This window comes from Coregonus lavaretus, assembly GCF_964263955.1.
Source record: "Coregonus lavaretus genome assembly, contig: HAP1_SCAFFOLD_404, whole genome shotgun sequence".
NCBI lineage: Eukaryota > Metazoa > Chordata > Actinopteri > Salmoniformes > Salmonidae > Coregonus > Coregonus lavaretus.
Window position 1 is genome coordinate 409,329 of NW_028160743.1, and position 18,814 is coordinate 428,142.

At 50.7% G+C, this 18,814-nt stretch overlaps 1 protein-coding gene across 1 annotated transcript in view; it reads left to right on the forward strand.

The window, feature by feature from the left end:
• Positions 1-18,814, forward strand: part of LOC311121495 (attractin-like) — a gene marked incomplete at its 3' end in the record, with an annotated part of 38,128 nt that overhangs the window by 8,465 nt on the left and 10,849 nt on the right. Inside the window, exons 2-4 of the mRNA XM_084195977.1 lie at positions 12,239-12,322; positions 17,093-17,206; positions 18,556-18,684. Coding sequence (XP_084052103.1) covers positions 12,239-12,322; positions 17,093-17,206; positions 18,556-18,684 — 327 coding nt within the window. The remainder of the gene's footprint in view (positions 1-12,238; positions 12,323-17,092; positions 17,207-18,555; positions 18,685-18,814) is intronic.

Genomic DNA, 18,814 nt, shown 5'->3' on the forward strand with positions numbered 1-18,814 from the left:
TGAAACTTTGCACACACACACTGCTGCCATCTGGTGGCCACAATCTAAATTGCGCCTAAACTGTAATATTATATTGCGGCTTTTCTGTTGCATTTCAAAGATGGTGAAAATAATAATAGAAAATACATGTTTTTTTGTTTGTTTTATCTTTTACCAGATCTAATATGTTATATTTTCCAATATTAATTTCACATTTACACAAACTTAAGTGTTTCCTTTCAAATGGTATCAAGAATATGCATATCCTTGCTTCAGGTCCTGAGCTACAGGCAGTTAGATTTGGGGTATGTCATTTTAGGCGAAAATGGAAGGAAAGGGTCCGATCCTTAAGCGGTTAATGGAAAATTAAACACTAATACACTGAGTTTAGAAAACATTAGGAACAACTTCCTACTATTGCATCCCACCTTTCACCCACAGAACAGCCTCAGTTCGTCGGGGCTGATTGAAGTGGATTTAACAAGTGACATCAATAAGGGATCATAGCTTTCACCTGGTCAGTCTGTCATGTTCCCAATGTTTTGTACACTTGGTCTATATCTTGATTAGATAAGTATTCAACCCCCTGAGTCAATACATGTTAGAATCACCTTTGGTAGCGATTACAGCTGTGAGTCTTTCTGGGTAAGTCTCTAAGAGCTTTGCACACCTGGATTGTTCAATATTTGCCCATTTATTCTTTAAACGTGTCAAGCTCTATCAAGTTGGTTGTTGATCGTTGCTAGACAGTCATTTTCAAGTCTTGCCATAGATTTTCCAGCTGATTTAAGTCAAACTGTCACTAGGCTACTCAGGAACATTCAATATAATCTTGGTAAGGAACTCCAGTGTATATTTGGCCTTGTGTTTTAGGTTATTGTCCTGCTGAAAGTTGAATTTGTCTCCCAGTGTCTGTTGGAAAGCAGACTGAACCAGGTTTTCCTCTAGGATTTTGATGTGCTTAGCTCTATTCCATTTATTTTTATCCTAAAAAACTTCCTAGTCCTTGCCGATGACAAGCATACCCATAACATGATGCAGCCACCACCATTCTTGAAAATATGAAGAGTGGTACTCTGTGATGTGTTGTATTTGATTTGCCCTAAACATAACACTTTGTATTCAGGACAAAAAGTTCATTTCTTTGCCACATTTTTTGTCAGGATTACTTTGCCTTGTTGCAAACAGGATGCATGTTTTGGAATATTTTTATTATTTTTATGACTCTGTCATTTAGGTTAGTATTTTGGAGTAACTACAATGTTGTTGATCCATCCTCAGTTTTCTCCTATCACAGCCATTAAACTCTGTAACTGTTTTAAAGTCACCATTGGCCTCATGGTGAAATCCCTGAGCGGTTTCCTTCCTCTCCGGCAACTGAGTTAGGAAGGACGCCTGTATCTTTGCAGTGACTGGGTATATTGATACACCATTAAGTGTAATTAATAACTTCACCAGGCTGAAAGGGATATTCAATGTCTGCTTTAGTGTCTACTTTTTACCCATCTACCAATAGGTGCCCTTCTTTGCGAGACATTGGAAAACCTCACTGCTCGACTGAGTGACCTTACAGATAATTGTATGTGTGGGGTACAGAGATGAGGTAGCCATTAAATCATGTTAAACACTATTATCTGTGAGCCGAACAAATGCCTCCAAATGTTACAAGTGTGGACTAATCAAATCAAATCAATCCTTATTTGTCACATGTGCCGAATACAACAGGTGTAGACATTACAGTGAAATGTTTACTGACAAGCCCTTAACCAACAATGCAGTTCAAGAAATAGAGTTAAGAAAATATTTACCAAATAAACTAAAGTAAAAATGAATAAAAATTAACACAATAAAATAACAATAACGAGGCTATATACAGGGGGTACCGGTACCGAGTCAATGTGTGGGGGTACAGGTTAGTTGAGGTAGTTCGTACATGTAGGTAGGGGTAAAGTCACTATGCATAGATAATAAACAGTGTGTAGCAGCAGTGTAAATCAAAGGGGGGGGGGGGGGGTCAATGTAAACAGTGAAATGCTGACTTACGGGCCCTTCCCAACAATGCAGAGAGAACATTTTTTATTACACAATGAGTAGCCTAACGATAACTTGTAACGATAATAATCACTCATTATTGCCACGAACAGGTCGGAAGTCTACAACAGCTCAATAGATTGGAGGTTCCTTTTTTTACATTTTACATTTACATTTTAGTCATTTAGCAGACGCTCTTATCCAGAGCGACTTACAGGAGCAATTAGGGTTAAGTGCCTTGCTCAAGGGCACATCGACAGTTCACCTAGTCGGCTCGGGGATTAGAACCAGCGACCTTTCGGTTACTGGCACAACGCTCTTACCCACTAAGCTACCTGCCGCCACCTACCTGCCGGTACCTTTTGGAGGTACCGACTATAACAGGAGTAAATAAAAGGTAGTAGAACTGGTTAAAGATCAGCTCCTCCCTCTCTGGCCCTGTTCACTAGATCAGCTCCTCCCTCTCTGGCCCTGTATATCCCTGTTCACTAGATCAGCTCCTCCCTCTCTGGCCCTGTATATCCCTGTTCACTAGATCAGCTCCTCCCTCTCTGGCCCTGTATATCCCTGTTCACTAGATCAGCTCCTCCCTCTCTGGCCCTGTATATCCCTGTTCACTAGATCAGCTCCTCCCTCTCTGGCCCTGTATATCCCTGTTCACTAGATCAGCTCCTCCCTCTCTGGCCCTGTATATCCCTGTTCACTAGATCAGCTCCTCCCTCTCTGGCCCTGTTCACTAGATCAGCTCCTCCCTCTCTGGCCCTGATCACTAGATCAGCTCCTCCCTCTCTGGCCCTGTATATCCCTGTTCACTAGATCAGCTCCTCCCTCTCTGGCCCTGTATATCCCTGTTCACTAGATCAGCTCCTCCCTCTCTGGCCCTGTATATCCCTGTTCACTAGATCAGCTCCTCCCTCTCTGGCCCTGTATATCCCTGTTCACTAGATCAGCTCCTCCCTCTCTGGCCCTGTATATCCCTGTTCACTAGATCAGCTCCTCCCTCTCTGGCCCTGTATATCCCTGTTCACTAGATCAGCTCCTCCCTCTCTGGCCCTGTATATCCCTGTTCACTAGATCAGCTCCTCCCTCTCTGGCCCTGTATATCCCTGTTCACTAGATCAGCTCCTCCCTCTCTGGCCCTGTATATCCCTGTTCACTAGATCAGCTCCTCCCTCTCTGGCCCTGTATATCCCTGTTCACTAGATCAGCTCCTCCCTCTCTGGCCCTGTATATCCCTGTTCACTAGATCAGCTCCTCCCTCTCTGGCCCTGTATATCCCTGTTCACTAGATCAGCTCCTCCCTCTCTGGCCCTGTATATCCCTGTTCACTAGATCAGCTCCTCCCTCTCTGGCCCTGTATATCCCTGTTCACTAGATCAGCTCCTCCCTCTCTGGCCCTGTATATCCCTGTTCACTAGATCAGCTCCTCCCTCTCTGGCCCTGTATATCCCTGTTCACTAGATCAGCTCCGCCCTCTCTGGCCCTGTATATCCCTGTTCACTAGATCAGCTCCTCCCTCTCTGGCCCTGTATATCCCTGTTCACTAGATCAGCTCCTCCCTCTCTGGCCCTGTATATCCCTGTTCACTAGATCAGCTCCTCCCTCTCTGGCCCTGTATATCCCTGTTCACTAGATCAGCTCCTCCCCCTCTGGCCCTGTATATCCCTGTTCACTAGATCAGCTCCTCCCCCTCTGGCCCTGTATATCCCTGTTCACTAGATCAGCTCCTCCCTCTCTGGCCCTGTTCACTAGATCAGCTCCTCCCCCTCTGGCCCTGTTTATCCCTGTTCACTAGATCAGCTCCTCCCTCTCTGGCCCTGTATATCCCTGTTCAGTAGATCAGCTCCTCCCTCTCTGGCCCTGTATATCCCTGTTCACTAGATCAGCTCCTCCCCCTCTGGCCCTGTATATCCCTGTTCACTAGATCAGCTCCTCCCTCTCTGGCCCTGTATATCCCTGTTCACTAGATCAGCTCCTCCCTCTCTGGCCCTGTATATCCCTGTTCACTAGATCAGCTCCTCCCTCTCTGGCCCTGTATATCCCTGTTCACTAGATCAGCTCCTCCCTCTCTGGCCCTGTATATCCCTGTTCACTAGATCAGCTCCTCCCTCTCTGGCCCTGTATATCCCTGTTCACTAGATCAGCTCCTCCCTCTCTGGCCCTGTATATCCCTGTTCACTAGATCAGCTCCTCCCTCTCTGGCCCTGTATATCCCTGTTCACTAGATCAGCTCCTCCCTCTCTGGCCCTGTATATCCCTGTTCACTAGATCAGCTCCTCCCTCTCTGGCCCTGTATATCCCTGTTCACTAGATCAGCTCCTCCCTCTCTGGCCCTGTATATCCCTGTTCACTAGATCAGCTCCGCCCTCTCTGGCCCTGTATATCCCTGTTCACTAGATCAGCTCCTCCCTCTCTGGCCCTGTATATCCCTGTTCACTAGATCAGCTCCTCCCTCTCTGGCCCTGTATATCCCTGTTCACTAGATCAGCTCCTCCCTCTCTGGCCCTGTTCACTAGATCAGCTCCTCCCTCTCTGGCCCTGTATATCCCTGTTCACTAGATCAGCTCCTCCCTCTCTGGCCCTGTATATCCCTGTTCACTAGATCAGCTCCTCCCTCTCTGGCCCTGTATATCCCTGATCACTAGATCAGCTCCGCCCTCTCTGGCCCTGTATATCCCTGTTCACTAGATCAGCTCCTCCCTCTCTGGCCCTGTTCACTAGATCAGCTCCTCCCCCTCTGGCCCTGTTTATCCCTGTTCACTAGATCAGCTCCTCCCTCTCTGGCCCTGTATATCCCTGTTCACTAGATCAGCTCCTCCCTCTCTGGCCCTGTATATCCCTGTTCACTAGATCAGCTCCTCCCTCTCTGGCCCTGTATATCCCTGTTCACTAGATCAGCTCCTCCCTCTCTGGCCCTGTATATCCCTGTTCACTAGATCAGCTCCTCCCTCTCTGGCCCTGTATATCCCTGTTCACTAGATCAGCTCCTCCCTCTCTGGCCCTGTATATCCCTGTTCACTAGATCAGCTCCTCCCTCTCTGGCCCTGTTCACTAGATCAGCTCCTCCCTCTCTGGCCCTGTATATCCCTGTTCACTAGATCAGCTCCTCCCTCTCTGGCCCTGTATATCCCTGTTCACTAGATCAGCTCCTCCCTCTCTGGCCCTGTTCACTAGATCAGCTCCTCCCTCTCTGGCCCTGTATATCCCTGTTCACTAGATCAGCTCCTCCCTCTCTGGCCCTGTATATCCCTGTTCACTAGATCAGCTCCTCCCTCTCTGGCCCTGTATATCCCTGATCACTAGATCAGCTCCGCCCTCTCTGGCCCTGTATATCCCTGTTCACTAGATCAGCTCCTCCCTCTCTGGCCCTGTTCACTAGATCAGCTCCTCCCCCTCTGGCCCTGTTTATCCCTGTTCACTAGATCAGCTCCTCCCTCTCTGGCCCTGTATATCCCTGTTCACTAGATCAGCTCCTCCCTCTCTGGCCCTGTATATCCCTGTTCACTAGATCAGCTCCTCCCTCTCTGGCCCTGTATATCCCTGTTCACTAGATCAGCTCCTCCCTCTCTGGCCCTGTATATCCCTGTTCACTAGATCAGCTCCTCCCTCTCTGGCCCTGTATATCCCTGTTCACTAGATCAGCTCCTCCCTCTCTGGCCCTGTATATCCCTGTTCACTGATCAGCTCCTCCCTCTCTGGCCCTGTATATCCCTGTTCACTAGATCAGCTCCTCCCTCTCTGGCCCTGTATATCCCTGTTCACTAGATCAGCTCCTCCCTCTCTGGCCCTGTATATCCCTGTTCACTAGATCAGCTCCTCCCTCTCTGGCCCTGTTCACTAGATCAGCTCCTCCCTCTCTGGCCCTGTATATCCCTGTTCACTAGATCAGCTCCTCCCTCTCTGGCCCTGTATATCCCTGTTCACTAGATCAGCTCCTCCCTCTCTGGCCCTGTTCACTAGATCAGCTCCTCCCTCTCTGGCCCTGTATATCCCTGTTCACTAGATCAGCTCCTCCCTCTCTGGCCCTGTATATCCCTGTTCACTAGATCAGCTCCTCCCTCTCTGGCCCTGTATATCCCTGATCACTAGATCAGCTCCGCCCTCTCTGGCCCTGTATATCCCTGTTCACTAGATCAGCTCCTCCCTCTCTGGCCCTGTTCACTAGATCAGCTCCTCCCCCTCTGGCCCTGTTTATCCCTGTTCACTAGATCAGCTCCTCCCTCTCTGGCCCTGTATATCCCTGTTCACTAGATCAGCTCCTCCCTCTCTGGCCCTGTATATCCCTGTTCACTAGATCAGCTCCTCCCTCTCTGGCCCTGTATATCCCTGTTCACTAGATCAGCTCCTCCCTCTCTGGCCCTGTATATCCCTGTTCACTAGATCAGCTCCTCCCTCTCTGGCCCTGTATATCCCTGTTCACTAGATCAGCTCCTCCCTCTCTGGCCCTGTATATCCCTGTTCACTGATCAGCTCCTCCCTCTCTGGCCCTGTATATCCCTGTTCACTAGATCAGCTCCTCCCTCTCTGGCCCTGTATATCCCTGTTCACTAGATCAGCTCCTCCCTCTCTGGCCCTGTATATCCCTGTTCACTAGATCAGCTCCTCCCTCTCTGGCCCTGTATATCCCTGATCACTAGATCAGCTCCGCCCTCTCTGGCCCTGTATATCCCTGTTCACTAGATCAGCTCCTCCCTCTCTGGCCCTGTTCACTAGATCAGCTCCTCCCCCTCTGGCCCTGTTTATCCCTGTTCACTAGATCAGCTCCTCCCTCTCTGGCCCTGTATATCCCTGTTCACTAGATCAGCTCCTCCCTCTCTGGCCCTGTATATCCCTGTTCACTAGATCAGCTCCTCCCTCTCTGGCCCTGTATATCCCTGTTCACTAGATCAGCTCCTCCCTCTCTGGCCCTGTATATCCCTGTTCACTAGATCAGCTCCTCCCTCTCTGGCCCTGTATATCCCTGTTCACTAGATCAGCTCCTCCCTCTCTGGCCCTGTATATCCCTGTTCACTGATCAGCTCCTCCCTCTCTGGCCCTGTATATCCCTGTTCACTAGATCAGCTCCTCCCTCTCTGGCCCTGTATATCCCTGTTCACTAGATCAGCTCCTCCCTCTCTGGCCCTGTATATCCCTGTTCACTAGATCAGCTCCTCCCTCTCTGGCCCTGTATATCCCTGTTCACTAGATCAGCTCCTCCCTCTCTGGCCCTGTTCACTAGATCAGCTCCTCCCTCTCTGGCCCTGTATATCCCTGTTCACTAGATCAGCTCCTCCCTCTCTGGCCCTGTATATCCCTGTTCACTAGATCAGCTCCTCCCTCTCTGGCCCTGTATATCCCTGATCACTAGATCAGCTCCGCCCTCTCTGGCCCTGTATATCCCTGTTCACTAGATCAGCTCCTCCCTCTCTGGCCCTGTTCACTAGATCAGCTCCTCCCCCTCTGGCCCTGTTTATCCCTGTTCACTAGATCAGCTCCTCCCTCTCTGGCCCTGTATATCCCTGTTCACTAGATCAGCTCCTCCCTCTCTGGCCCTGTATATCCCTGTTCACTAGATCAGCTCCTCCCTCTCTGGCCCTGTATATCCCTGTTCACTAGATCAGCTCCTCCCTCTCTGGCCCTGTATATCCCTGTTCACTAGATCAGCTCCTCCCTCTCTGGCCCTGTATATCCCTGTTCACTAGATCAGCTCCTCCCTCTCTGGCCCTGTATATCCCTGTTCACTGATCAGCTCCTCCCTCTCTGGCCCTGTATATCCCTGTTCACTAGATCAGCTCCTCCCTCTCTGGCCCTGTATATCCCTGTTCACTAGATCAGCTCCTCCCTCTCTGGCCCTGTATATCCCTGTTCACTAGATCAGCTCCTCCCTCTCTGGCCCTGTATATCCCTGATCACTAGATCAGCTCCGCCCTCTCTGGCCCTGTATATCCCTGTTCACTAGATCAGCTCCTCCCTCTCTGGCCCTGTTCACTAGATCAGCTCCTCCCCCTCTGGCCCTGTTTATCCCTGTTCACTAGATCAGCTCCTCCCTCTCTGGCCCTGTATATCCCTGTTCACTAGATCAGCTCCTCCCTCTCTGGCCCTGTATATCCCTGTTCACTAGATCAGCTCCTCCCTCTCTGGCCCTGTATATCCCTGTTCACTAGATCAGCTCCTCCCTCTCTGGCCCTGTATATCCCTGTTCACTAGATCAGCTCCTCCCTCTCTGGCCCTGTATATCCCTGTTCACTAGATCAGCTCCTCCCTCTCTGGCCCTGTATATCCCTGTTCACTGATCAGCTCCTCCCTCTCTGGCCCTGTATATCCCTGTTCACTAGATCAGCTCCTCCCTCTCTGGCCCTGTATATCCCTGTTCACTAGATCAGCTCCTCCCTCTCTGGCCCTGTATATCCCTGTTCACTGATCAGCTCCTCCCTCTCTGGCCCTGTATATCCCTGTTCACTAGATCAGCTCCTCCCTCTCTGGCCCTGTATATCCCTGTTCACTAGATCAGCTCCTCCCTCTCTGGCCCTGTATATCCCTGTTCACTAGATCAGCTCCTCCCTCTCTGGCCCTGTATATCCCTGTTCACTAGATCAGCTCCGCCCTCTCTGGCCCTGTTTATCCCTGTTCACTGATCAGCTATGAACTAGGACACCATCTGGCTTATCCTGACTGGAGAAGACAGTCCCACTAAAACATTATGGCAGGTGGTGTGAGCTGTAGATGTTGTCAGGTGGTGTGAGCTGTAGATGTTGGCAGGTGGTGTGAGCTGTAGATGTTGTCAGGTGGTGTGAGCTGTAGATGTTGTCAGGTGGTGTGAGCTGTAGATGTTGTCAGGAGGTGTGAGCTGTAGATGTTGTCAGGTGGTGTGAGCTGTAGATGTTGTCAGGTGGCGTGAGCTGTAGATGTTGTCAGGTGGTGTGAGCTGTAGATGTTGGCAGGTGGTGTGAGCTGTAGATGTTGGCAGGTGGTGTGAGCTGTAGATGTTGTCAGGTGGTGTGAGCTGTAGATGTTGTCAGGTGGTGTGAGCTGTAGATGTTGTCAGGTGGCGTGAGCTGTAGATGTTGTCAGGTGGCGTGAGCTGTAGATGTTGTCAGGTGGTGTGAGCTGTAGATGTTGTCAGGTGGTGTGAGCTGTAGATGTTGTCAGGTGGTGTGAGCTGTAGATGTTGTCAGGTGGTGTGAGCTGTAGATGTTGTCAGGTGGTGTGAGCTGTAGATGTTGTCAGGTGGTGTGAGCTGTAGATGTTGTCAGGTGGTGTGAGCTGTAGATGTTGTCAGGTGGTGTGAGCTGTAGATGTTGTCAGGTGGTGTGAGCTGTAGATGTTGTCAGGTGGTGTGAGCTGTAGATGTTGTCAGGTGGTGTGAGCTGTAGATGTTGTCAGGTGGTGTGAGCTGTAGATGTTGTCAGGTGGTGTGAGCTGTAGATGTTGTCAGGTGGTGTGAGCTGTAGATGTTGGCAGGTGGTGTGAGCTGTAGATGTTGGCAGGTGGTGTGAGCTGTAGATGTTGGCAGGTGGTGTGAGCTGTAGATGTTGGCAGGTGGTGTGAGCTGTAGATGTTGTCAGGTGGTGTGAGCTGTAGATGTTGTCAGGTGGTGTGAGCTGTAGATGTTGTCAGGTGGTGTGAGCTGTAGATGTTGTCAGGTGGTGTGAGCTGTAGATGTTGGCAGGTGGTGTGAGCTGTAGATGTTGGCAGGTGGTGTGAGCTGTAGATGTTGTCAGGTGGTGTGAGCTGTAGATGTTGGCAGGTGGTGTGAGCTGTAGATGTTGGCAGGTGGTGTGAGCTGTAGATGTTGGCAGGTGGTGTGAGCTGTAGATGTTGGCAGGTGGTGTGAGCTGTAGATGTTGTCAGGTGGTGTGAGCTGTAGATGTTGTCAGGTGGTGTGAGCTGTAGATGTTGTCAGGTGGTGTGAGCTGTAGATGTTGTCAGGTGGTGTGAGCTGTAGATGTTGTCAGGTGGTGTGAGCTGTAGATGTTGTCAGGTGGTGTGAGCTGTAGATGTTGTCAGGTGGTGTGAGCTGTAGATGTTGTCAGGTGGTGTGAGCTGTAGATGTTGTCAGGTGGTGTGAGCTGTAGATGTTGGCAGGTGGTGTGAGCTGTAGATGTTGGCAGGTGGTGTGAGCTGTAGATGTTGGCAGGTGGTGTGAGCTGTAGATGTTGTCAGGTGGTGTGAGCTGTAGATGTTGGCAGGTGGTGTGAGCTGTAGATGTTGGCAGGTGGTGTGAGCTGTAGATGTTGGCAGGTGGTGTGAGCTGTAGATGTTGGCAGGTGGTGTGAGCTGTAGATGTTGTCAGGTGGTGTGAGCTGTAGATGTTGGCAGGTGGTGTGAGCTGTAGATGTTGGCAGGTGGTGTGAGCTGTAGATGTTGGCAGGTGGTGTGAGCTGTAGATGTTGGCAGGTGGTGTGAGCTGTAGATGTTGTCAGGTGGTGTGAGCTGTAGATGTTGGCAGGTGGTGTGAGCTGTAGATGTTGGCAGGTGGTGTGAGCTGTAGATGTTGTCAGGTGGTGTGAGCTGTAGATGTTGGCAGGTGGTGTGAGCTGTAGATGTTGTCAGGTGGTGTGAGCTGTAGATGTTGTCAGGTGGTGTGAGCTGTAGATGTTGTCAGGTGGTGTGAGCTGTAGATGTTGTCAGGTGGTGTGAGCTGTAGATGTTGGCAGGTGGTGTGAGCTGTAGATGTTGGCAGGTGGTGTGAGCTGTAGATGTTGTCAGGTGGTGTGAGCTGTAGATGTTGTCAGGTGGTGTGAGCTGTAGATGTTGTCAGGTGGTGTGAGCTGTAGATGTTGTCAGGTGGTGTGAGCTGTAGATGTTGTCAGGTGGTGTGAGCTGTAGATGTTGTCAGGTGGTGTGAGCTGTAGATGTTGTCAGGTGGTGTGAGCTGTAGATGTTGTCAGGTGGTGTGAGCTGTAGATGTTGTCATTGAGGAAACGGACATTTTAACTCTTCAACCATCCTCTGTCTATAGTGCAGTCAGTCTGTTAGTCTCTGATTGGTGCTGCTCTGAGGCCAACTGATGACAGCTGCTTTACTGTTAATGCTCCTACAACTGGGACTGGTCGTGTGAATGGGTGAATGGCTGGTCGTGTGACTGGGTGAATGGCTGGTCTTGTGAATGGGTGAATGGCTGGTCTTGTGACTGGGTGAATGGCTGGTCGTGTGACTGGGTGAATGGCTGGTCGTGTGACTGGGTGAATGGCTGGTCTTGTGACTGGGTGAATGGCTGGTCTTGTGAATGGCTGGTCTTGTGAATGGCTGGTCTTGTGAATGGGTGAATGGCTGGTCTTGTGACTGGGTGAATGGCTGGTCGTGTGACTGGGTGAATGGCTGGTCGTGTGACTGGGTGAATGGCTGGTCTTGTGACTGGGTGAATGGCTGGTCTTGTGAATGGCTGGTCTTGTGAATGGCTGGTCTTGTGACTGGGTGAATGGCTGGTCTTGTGACTGGGTGAATGGCTGGTCGTGTGACTGGGTGAATGGCTGGTCTTGTGACTGGGTGAATGGCTGGTCGTGTGACTGGGTGAATGGCTGGTCGTGTGACTGGGTGAATGGCTGGTCTTGTGACTGGGTGAATGGTTGGTCTTGTGACTGGGTGAATGGCTGGTCTTGTGACTGGGTGAATGGCTGGTCTTGTGACTGGGTGAATGGTTGGTCTTGTGACTGGGTGAATGGCTGGTCTTGTGAATGGGTGAATGGCTGGTCTTGTGAATGGGTGAATGGCTGGTCTTGTGAATGGGTGAATGGCTGGTCTTGTGAATGGCTGGTCTTGTGAATGGCTGGTCTTGTGACTGGGTGAATGGCTGGTCTTGTGAATGGCTGGTCTTGTGAATGGCTGGTCTTGTGAATGGCTGGTCTTGTGACTGGGTGAATGGCTGGTCTTGTGACTGGGTGAATGGTTGGTCTTGTGACTGGGTGAATGGCTGGTCTTGTGAATGGGTGAATGGCTGGTCTTGTGAATGGGTGAATGGTTGGTCTTGTGACTGGGTGAATGGCTGGTCTTGTGAATGGGTGAATGGTTGGTCTTGTGACTGGGTGAATGGCTGGTCTTGTGAATGGGTGAATGGCTGGTCTTGTGACTGGGTGAATGGCTGGTCTTGTGACTGGGCGAATGGCTGGTCGTGTGACTGGGTGAATGGCTGTGTTATAAGGTGTCACTGTAATAGAAAATGTACTGTAAGGTGAGGCCTTTCATCTCTAACTTCTCTCTCTCCTATTGGTTGACTGATCTGACCTTTGACCTCTTCTCTCTCCTATAGGCTGACTGGTCCCTCAGGGTTCCTGACAGACGGACCAGGGAACTACAAGTACAAGACCAAGTGCACCTGGCTGATTGAGGGAAAGTCAGTTCAACTATAGACTAACAGCACCACATATCCCACAAATATACTTTTACATGATCTTTACATTTCAATCAGGGCAGTTATCAGTACAAGACCAAGTGAACCTGGGTGATTGAGGGAACGTCAGTTCAACTATAGACTAACGGCACCACAGCAACACGCGTCTACCCTGCACCATGTCACTGAAAGATGGGCCCAAGCTACAGTGTCAGTTTATTAGGTACACCGCCCCGTTCACCAAAATGTTTCGCTCCTACAGACAGTGAGTCGCATGGCCCAAGCAGGCATCGAGGCATTCAGTTACTGTTCTATTGAACGTTAAAATTGGCAAAACGAGTGATCTGAGCGACTTTGAGCCTGGTTATATCGTCGGTTCCAGTATCTCAGAAACGGCCTCCTGGGCTTTTCACACACAACAGTGTCCAGGGTTTACTGAGAATGGTGCGATAAACAAAAGACATCCAGTCAGCGGCAGTCCTGTGGGCGAAAACAGCTGGTTGATGAGAGAGGTCGAAGGAGAAATGCAAGAATCATGCAATCTAACAGGCGGGCCACAAACAGGCAAATAACTGCGTAGTACAACCGTGGTGTGCAGAACAGCATCTCGGAACACACAACTTGTAGGTCCTTGTCACGGATTGGCTATTGCAGCAGACGACCACACCGGGTTCCACTCCTATCAGCTAAAAACAAGAAGAATCGGATCCAGTGGGCACACTGTGACCAACACTGGTTCCTGTTGCGTCATGCTGATGGCAGAGTCAGGATATGGCCCCATCCTGCCTGGTGTCAATGGTACAGGCTGGTGGTGTAATGGTGTGGGGAATGTTTTCCTGGCACACGTTAGGTCCCTTGATACCAATTTGAGCAATGTTTCCATCCCCGAGTAAATCAGGCTGTTCTGGAGGCAAAGGGGGTGGCCGACCCCGGTACGTTGGGGTGGCCAACGTGGTCCTCTGTAGCTCAGCTGGTAGAGCACGGCGCTTGTAACGCCAGGGTAGTGGGTTCGATCCCCGGGACCACCCATACGTAAAAATGTATGCACACATGACTGTAAGTCGCTTTGGATAAAAGCGTCTGCTAAATGGCATATTATTATATTAGGTGGGTGTACCTAATAAACTGGCCATTGAGAGTCTATAGCCAAGCTTCTCTTAAAGATCAACCAAAAATATGTTGCTATTTATTAATAGAAAGTTATACTAAGTGATAATCTAAGCTAAGCTTCATAACATGCAGTGATGTTTGTATTAAAAGGTTTTGCCGTTTCATTCTCTATGCAAATCTAGATGTTTCATTTACATGAAGCGTGTAGGGCACGCAGTTATCAGGACGGAGTTATCAGCACTTAGCTTCAACCCAGTAGTTTATCTTCTGAATCCAAATCACAAGAATGTTGATAAAAACTAAGTGATAAACTGGAATGTAATAACCCATGTAGACATCTGCTCATTCTGCTGTGGGACTCTTAGAAGAGCAGAGCTGCTAGCTAATGAAGAGCAGAGCTGCTAGCTAATGAAGAGCAGAGCTGCTAGCTAATGAAGAGCAGAGCTGCTAGCTAATGAAGAGCAGAGCTGCTAGCTAATGAAGAGCAGAGCTGCTAGCTAATGAAGAGCAGAGCTGCTAGCTAATGAAGAGCAGAGCTGCTAGCTAATGAAGAGCAGAGCTGCTAGCTAATGAAGAGCAGAGCTGCTAGCTAATGAAGAGCAGAGCTGCTAGCTAATGAAGAGCAGAGCTGCTAGCTAATGAAGAGCAGAGCTGCTAGCTAATGAAGAGCAGAGCTGCTAGCTAATGAAGTGAGGGCAATCCACCGGCTGCAGCCCGAATGCCTCCCTATATAGTGCACTGCTTTTGACCAGGACCCAGAGGGCTTTAACAGGGCTCTGGTGTAAAGGAGTGCGCTATATAGAGAATAAGGTGTCGTTTGGGACGCGGACGGTGTCTTCTAGAACAACCCCACTGACCTCCAGCACCGGCCATCTGGTGCAGAGACAAAGATGTGATTGTGCTTTTTAATAGACTACTTATCCGTGACCAGACAACTTAAAATATCCCACTCTCATTCCTAACAACAAATCTCTCTGACCCTTCTGCCTCTGAATGATGTGATTTGTGAAAATGTAAAGTATTCCAGAGGTGAAGATATTGATATTTTTTTTACAAGCATTGCCAAGCATTACATGAGTGCTCATAGTAACAACATTTTTAATATTCTGGGTTTTCCGCTCCACTGAAAACTGTTGACCATTTAGCACTGAGCTTATAGCAATTACTTATTTCTTCAAATTGAACCACATGCAACCGTGAAATTCAGCCAAGACCCTTTTTCAACACCATCCTCAAACTGAAGTTTACCCAGATCCAGATTTAGCTTAACAGTGTTTCCTAGACCTGAGTTTATTCATGTTTAGTTGAACTCTTAATAGTTTTTTCCAACAGCATCCTAACTGTGTTCTGTCTCGGTCCTGCAGGCCCGACAGCATCCTAACTGTTCTGTCTCGGTCCTGCAGGCCCGACAGCATCCTAACTGTTCTGTCTCGGTCCTGCAGGCCCGACAGCATCCTAACTGTGTTCTGTCTCGGTCCTGCAGGCCCGACAGCATCCTAACTGTTCTGTCTCGGTCCTGCAGGCCCGACAGCATCCTAACTGTGTTCTGTCTCGGTCCTGCAGGCCCAACAGCATCCTAACTGTGTTCTGTCTCGGTCCTGCAGGCCCAACAGCATCCTAACTGTGTTCTGTCTCGGTCCTGCAGGCCCGACAGCATCCTAACTGTTCTGTCTCGGTCCTGCAGGCCCGACAGCATCCTAACTGTGTTCTGTCTCGGTCCTGCAGGCCCAACAGCATCCTAACTGTGTTCTGTCTCGGTCCTGCAGGCCCAACAGCATCCTAACTGTGTTCTGTCTCGGTCCTGCAGGCCCGACAGCATCCTAACTGTTCTGTCTCGGTCCTGCAGGCCCGACAGCATCCTAACTGTGTTCTGTCTCGGTCCTGCAGGCCCAACAGCATCCTAACTGTGTTCTGTCTCGGTCCTGCAGGCCCAACAGCATCCTAACTGTGTTCTGTCTCGGTCCTGCAGGCCCAACAGCATCCTAACTGTGTTCTGTCTCGGTCCTGCAGGCCCAACAGCATCCTAACTGTGTTCTGTCTCGGTCCTGCAGGCCCAACAGCATCCTAACTGTGTTCTGTCTCGGTCCTGCAGGCCCGACAGCATCCTAACTGTGTTCTGTCTCGGTCCTGCAGGCCCGACAGCATCCTAACTGTGTTCTGTCTCGGTCCTGCAGGCCCAACAGCATCCTAACTGTTCTGTCTCGGTCCTGCAGGCCCAACAGCATCCTAACTGTGTTCTGTCTCGGTCCTGCAGGCCCAACAGCATCCTAACTGTGTTCTGTCTCGGTCCTGCAGGCCCAACAGCATCCTAACTGTGTTCTGTCTCGGTCCTGCAGGCCCAACAGCATCCTAACTGTGTTCTGTCTCGGTCCTGCAGGCCCGACAGCATCCTAACTGTTCTGTCTCGGTCCTGCAGGCCCGACAGCATCCTAACTGTTCTGTCTCGGTCCTGCAGGCCCGACAGCATCCTAACTGTTCTGTCTCGGTCCTGCAGGCCCGACAGCATCCTAACTGTGTTCTGTCTCGGTCCTGCAGGCCCGACAGCATCCTAACTGTTCTGTCTCGGTCCTGCAGGCCCGACAGCATCCTAACTGTGTTCTGTCTCGGTCCTGCAGGCCCAACAGCATCCTAACTGTGTTCTGTCTCGGTCCTGCAGGCCCAACAGCATCCTAACTGTGTTCTGTCTCGGTCCTGCAGGCCCGACAGCATCCTAACTGTTCTGTCTCGGTCCTGCAGGCCCGACAGCATCCTAACTGTGTTCTGTCTCGGTCCTGCAGGCCCAACAGCATCCTAACTGTGTTCTGTCTCGGTCCTGCAGGCCCAACAGCATCCTAACTGTGTTCTGTCTCGGTCCTGCAGGCCCGACAGCATCCTAACTGTTCTGTCTCGGTCCTGCAGGCCCGACAGCATCCTAACTGTGTTCTGTCTCGGTCCTGCAGGCCCAACAGCATCCTAACTGTGTTCTGTCTCGGTCCTGCAGGCCCAACAGCATCCTAACTGTGTTCTGTCTCGGTCCTGCAGGCCCAACAGCATCCTAACTGTGTTCTGTCTCGGTCCTGCAGGCCCAACAGCATCCTAACTGTGTTCTGTCTCGGTCCTGCAGGCCCAACAGCATCCTAACTGTGTTCTGTCTCGGTCCTGCAGGCCCGACAGCATCCTAACTGTGTTCTGTCTCGGTCCTGCAGGCCCGACAGCATCCTAACTGTGTTCTGTCTCGGTCCTGCAGGCCCAACAGCATCCTAACTGTTCTGTCTCGGTCCTGCAGGCCCAACAGCATCCTAACTGTGTTCTGTCTCGGTCCTGCAGGCCCAACAGCATCCTAACTGTGTTCTGTCTCGGTCCTGCAGGCCCAACAGCATCCTAACTGTGTTCTGTCTCGGTCCTGCAGGCCCAACAGCATCCTAACTGTGTTCTGTCTCGGTCCTGCAGGCCCGACAGCATCCTAACTGTTCTGTCTCGGTCCTGCAGGCCCGACAGCATCCTAACTGTTCTGTCTCGGTCCTGCAGGCCCGACAGCATCCTAACTGTTCTGTCTCGGTCCTGCAGGCCCAACAGCATCCTAACTGTTCTGTCTCGGTCCTGCAGGCCCAACAGCATCCTAACTGTTCTGTCTCGGTCCTGCAGGCCCAACAGCATCCTAACTGTTCTGTCTCGGTCCTGCAGGCCCGACAGCATCCTCAGACTGAGGTTGGACCACTTTGCTACAGAGTGCAGCTGGGACCACCTGTATGTCTACGATGGGGACTCTATTTACACCCCTCTACTGGCTGCCTTCAGGTGGGTACAGGGAGGACGGGGGTGGTGGTGGTGGTGGGTACAGGGAGGACGGGGGTGGTGGTGGTGGTGGGTACAGGGAGGACGGTGGTGGTGGTGGTGGTGGTGGTGGGTACAGGGAGGACGGGGGTGGTGATGGGTACAGGGAGGATGGGGGTGGTGATGGGTACAGGGAGGACGGTGGTGGTGGTGGTGGTGGTGGTGGGTACAGGGAGGACGGGGGTGGTGGTGGTGGTGGGTACAGGGAGGACGGTGGTGGTGGTGGTGGTGGTGGTGGTGGTGGGTACAGGGAGGACGGTGGTGGTGGTGGTGGTGGTGGGTACAGGGAGGACGGTGGTGGTGGTGGTGGTGGGTACAGGGAGGACGGTGGTGGTGGTGGTGGTGGTGGGTACAGGGAGGACGGTGGTGGTGGTGGTGATTGTAGATGGTGGTGGTGGTGATTTTGTATTTGGTGGAAGCACAGTTCCCTCTGCGGAAGCATAGTTCCCGCTCAGCCCAGTCAAAACTGTTCGCTGCTCTGGCACCCCAATGGTGGAACAAGCTCCCTCACGACGCCAGGACAGCGGAGTCACTCACCACCTTCCGGAGACACTTGAAACCCCACCTCTTTAAGGAATACCTGGGATAGGATAAAGTAATCCTTCTACCCCCCCTTACCCCACCCCAAAGAAAAATAATAAAAATACATATTGTAAAGTGGTTGTCCCACTGGCTATCATAGGGTGAATGCACCAATTTGTAAGTCGCTCTGGATAAGAGCGTCTGCTAAATGACGTTAATGTAAAAATGTAATGTAAATGGTGTGATTGTAGTTGGTGGTGGTGATTATAGGTGGTGGTGATTATAGGTGGGGTGGTGATTATAGGTGGTGGTGATTATAGGTGGTGGTGATTATAGGTGGTGGTGATTATAGGTGGGGTGGTGATTATAGGTGGTGGTGGTGGTGGTGATTTATAGATGGGGGTGGTGATTATAGGTGGTGGTGGTGATTTATAGATGGGGGTGGTGATTATAGGTGGTGGTGGTGGTGATTGTAGTTGGTGATGATGAGCTGGACGATGATGATGGTGGTGGGTTGGTTTGACCTTGTGTTGGGGTAATAAGTGTTGTGACAGTGTAATGTATGAGAGATGTGCAGTGGAGAGAGAGACGTGTTATTCTGGGGTAAACCAGGAGTTGATCATAGACATCTGCTCCTCACTGCTGTCTTCAAACATTACATAAACTGTGGAATGTTTTGTCAACTTTGACGTGTTTTTAATTGAACATTTATTAACCTGCATGATGTTGATTTACCTGGGTAACGAGGAATTATGCAGGGTGTTGATGGGTGTTGTCCGTCCTTGTTGCAGTGGGTTGATAGTTCCTGAGCGCTATGGCAACGAGACGGTTCCGGAGGTGGTGTCACAGTCCGGTTACGCCCTCCTCCACTTCTTCAGCGACGCTGCTTATAACCTGACCGGCTTCAACATCTCATATAGGTAACCCTTAACCCCTGACCTTATAACCTGACCGGCTTCAACATCTCATATAGGTAACCCTTAACCCCTGACCTTATAACCTGACCGGCTTCAACATCTCATATAGGTAACCCTTAACCCCTGACCTCTA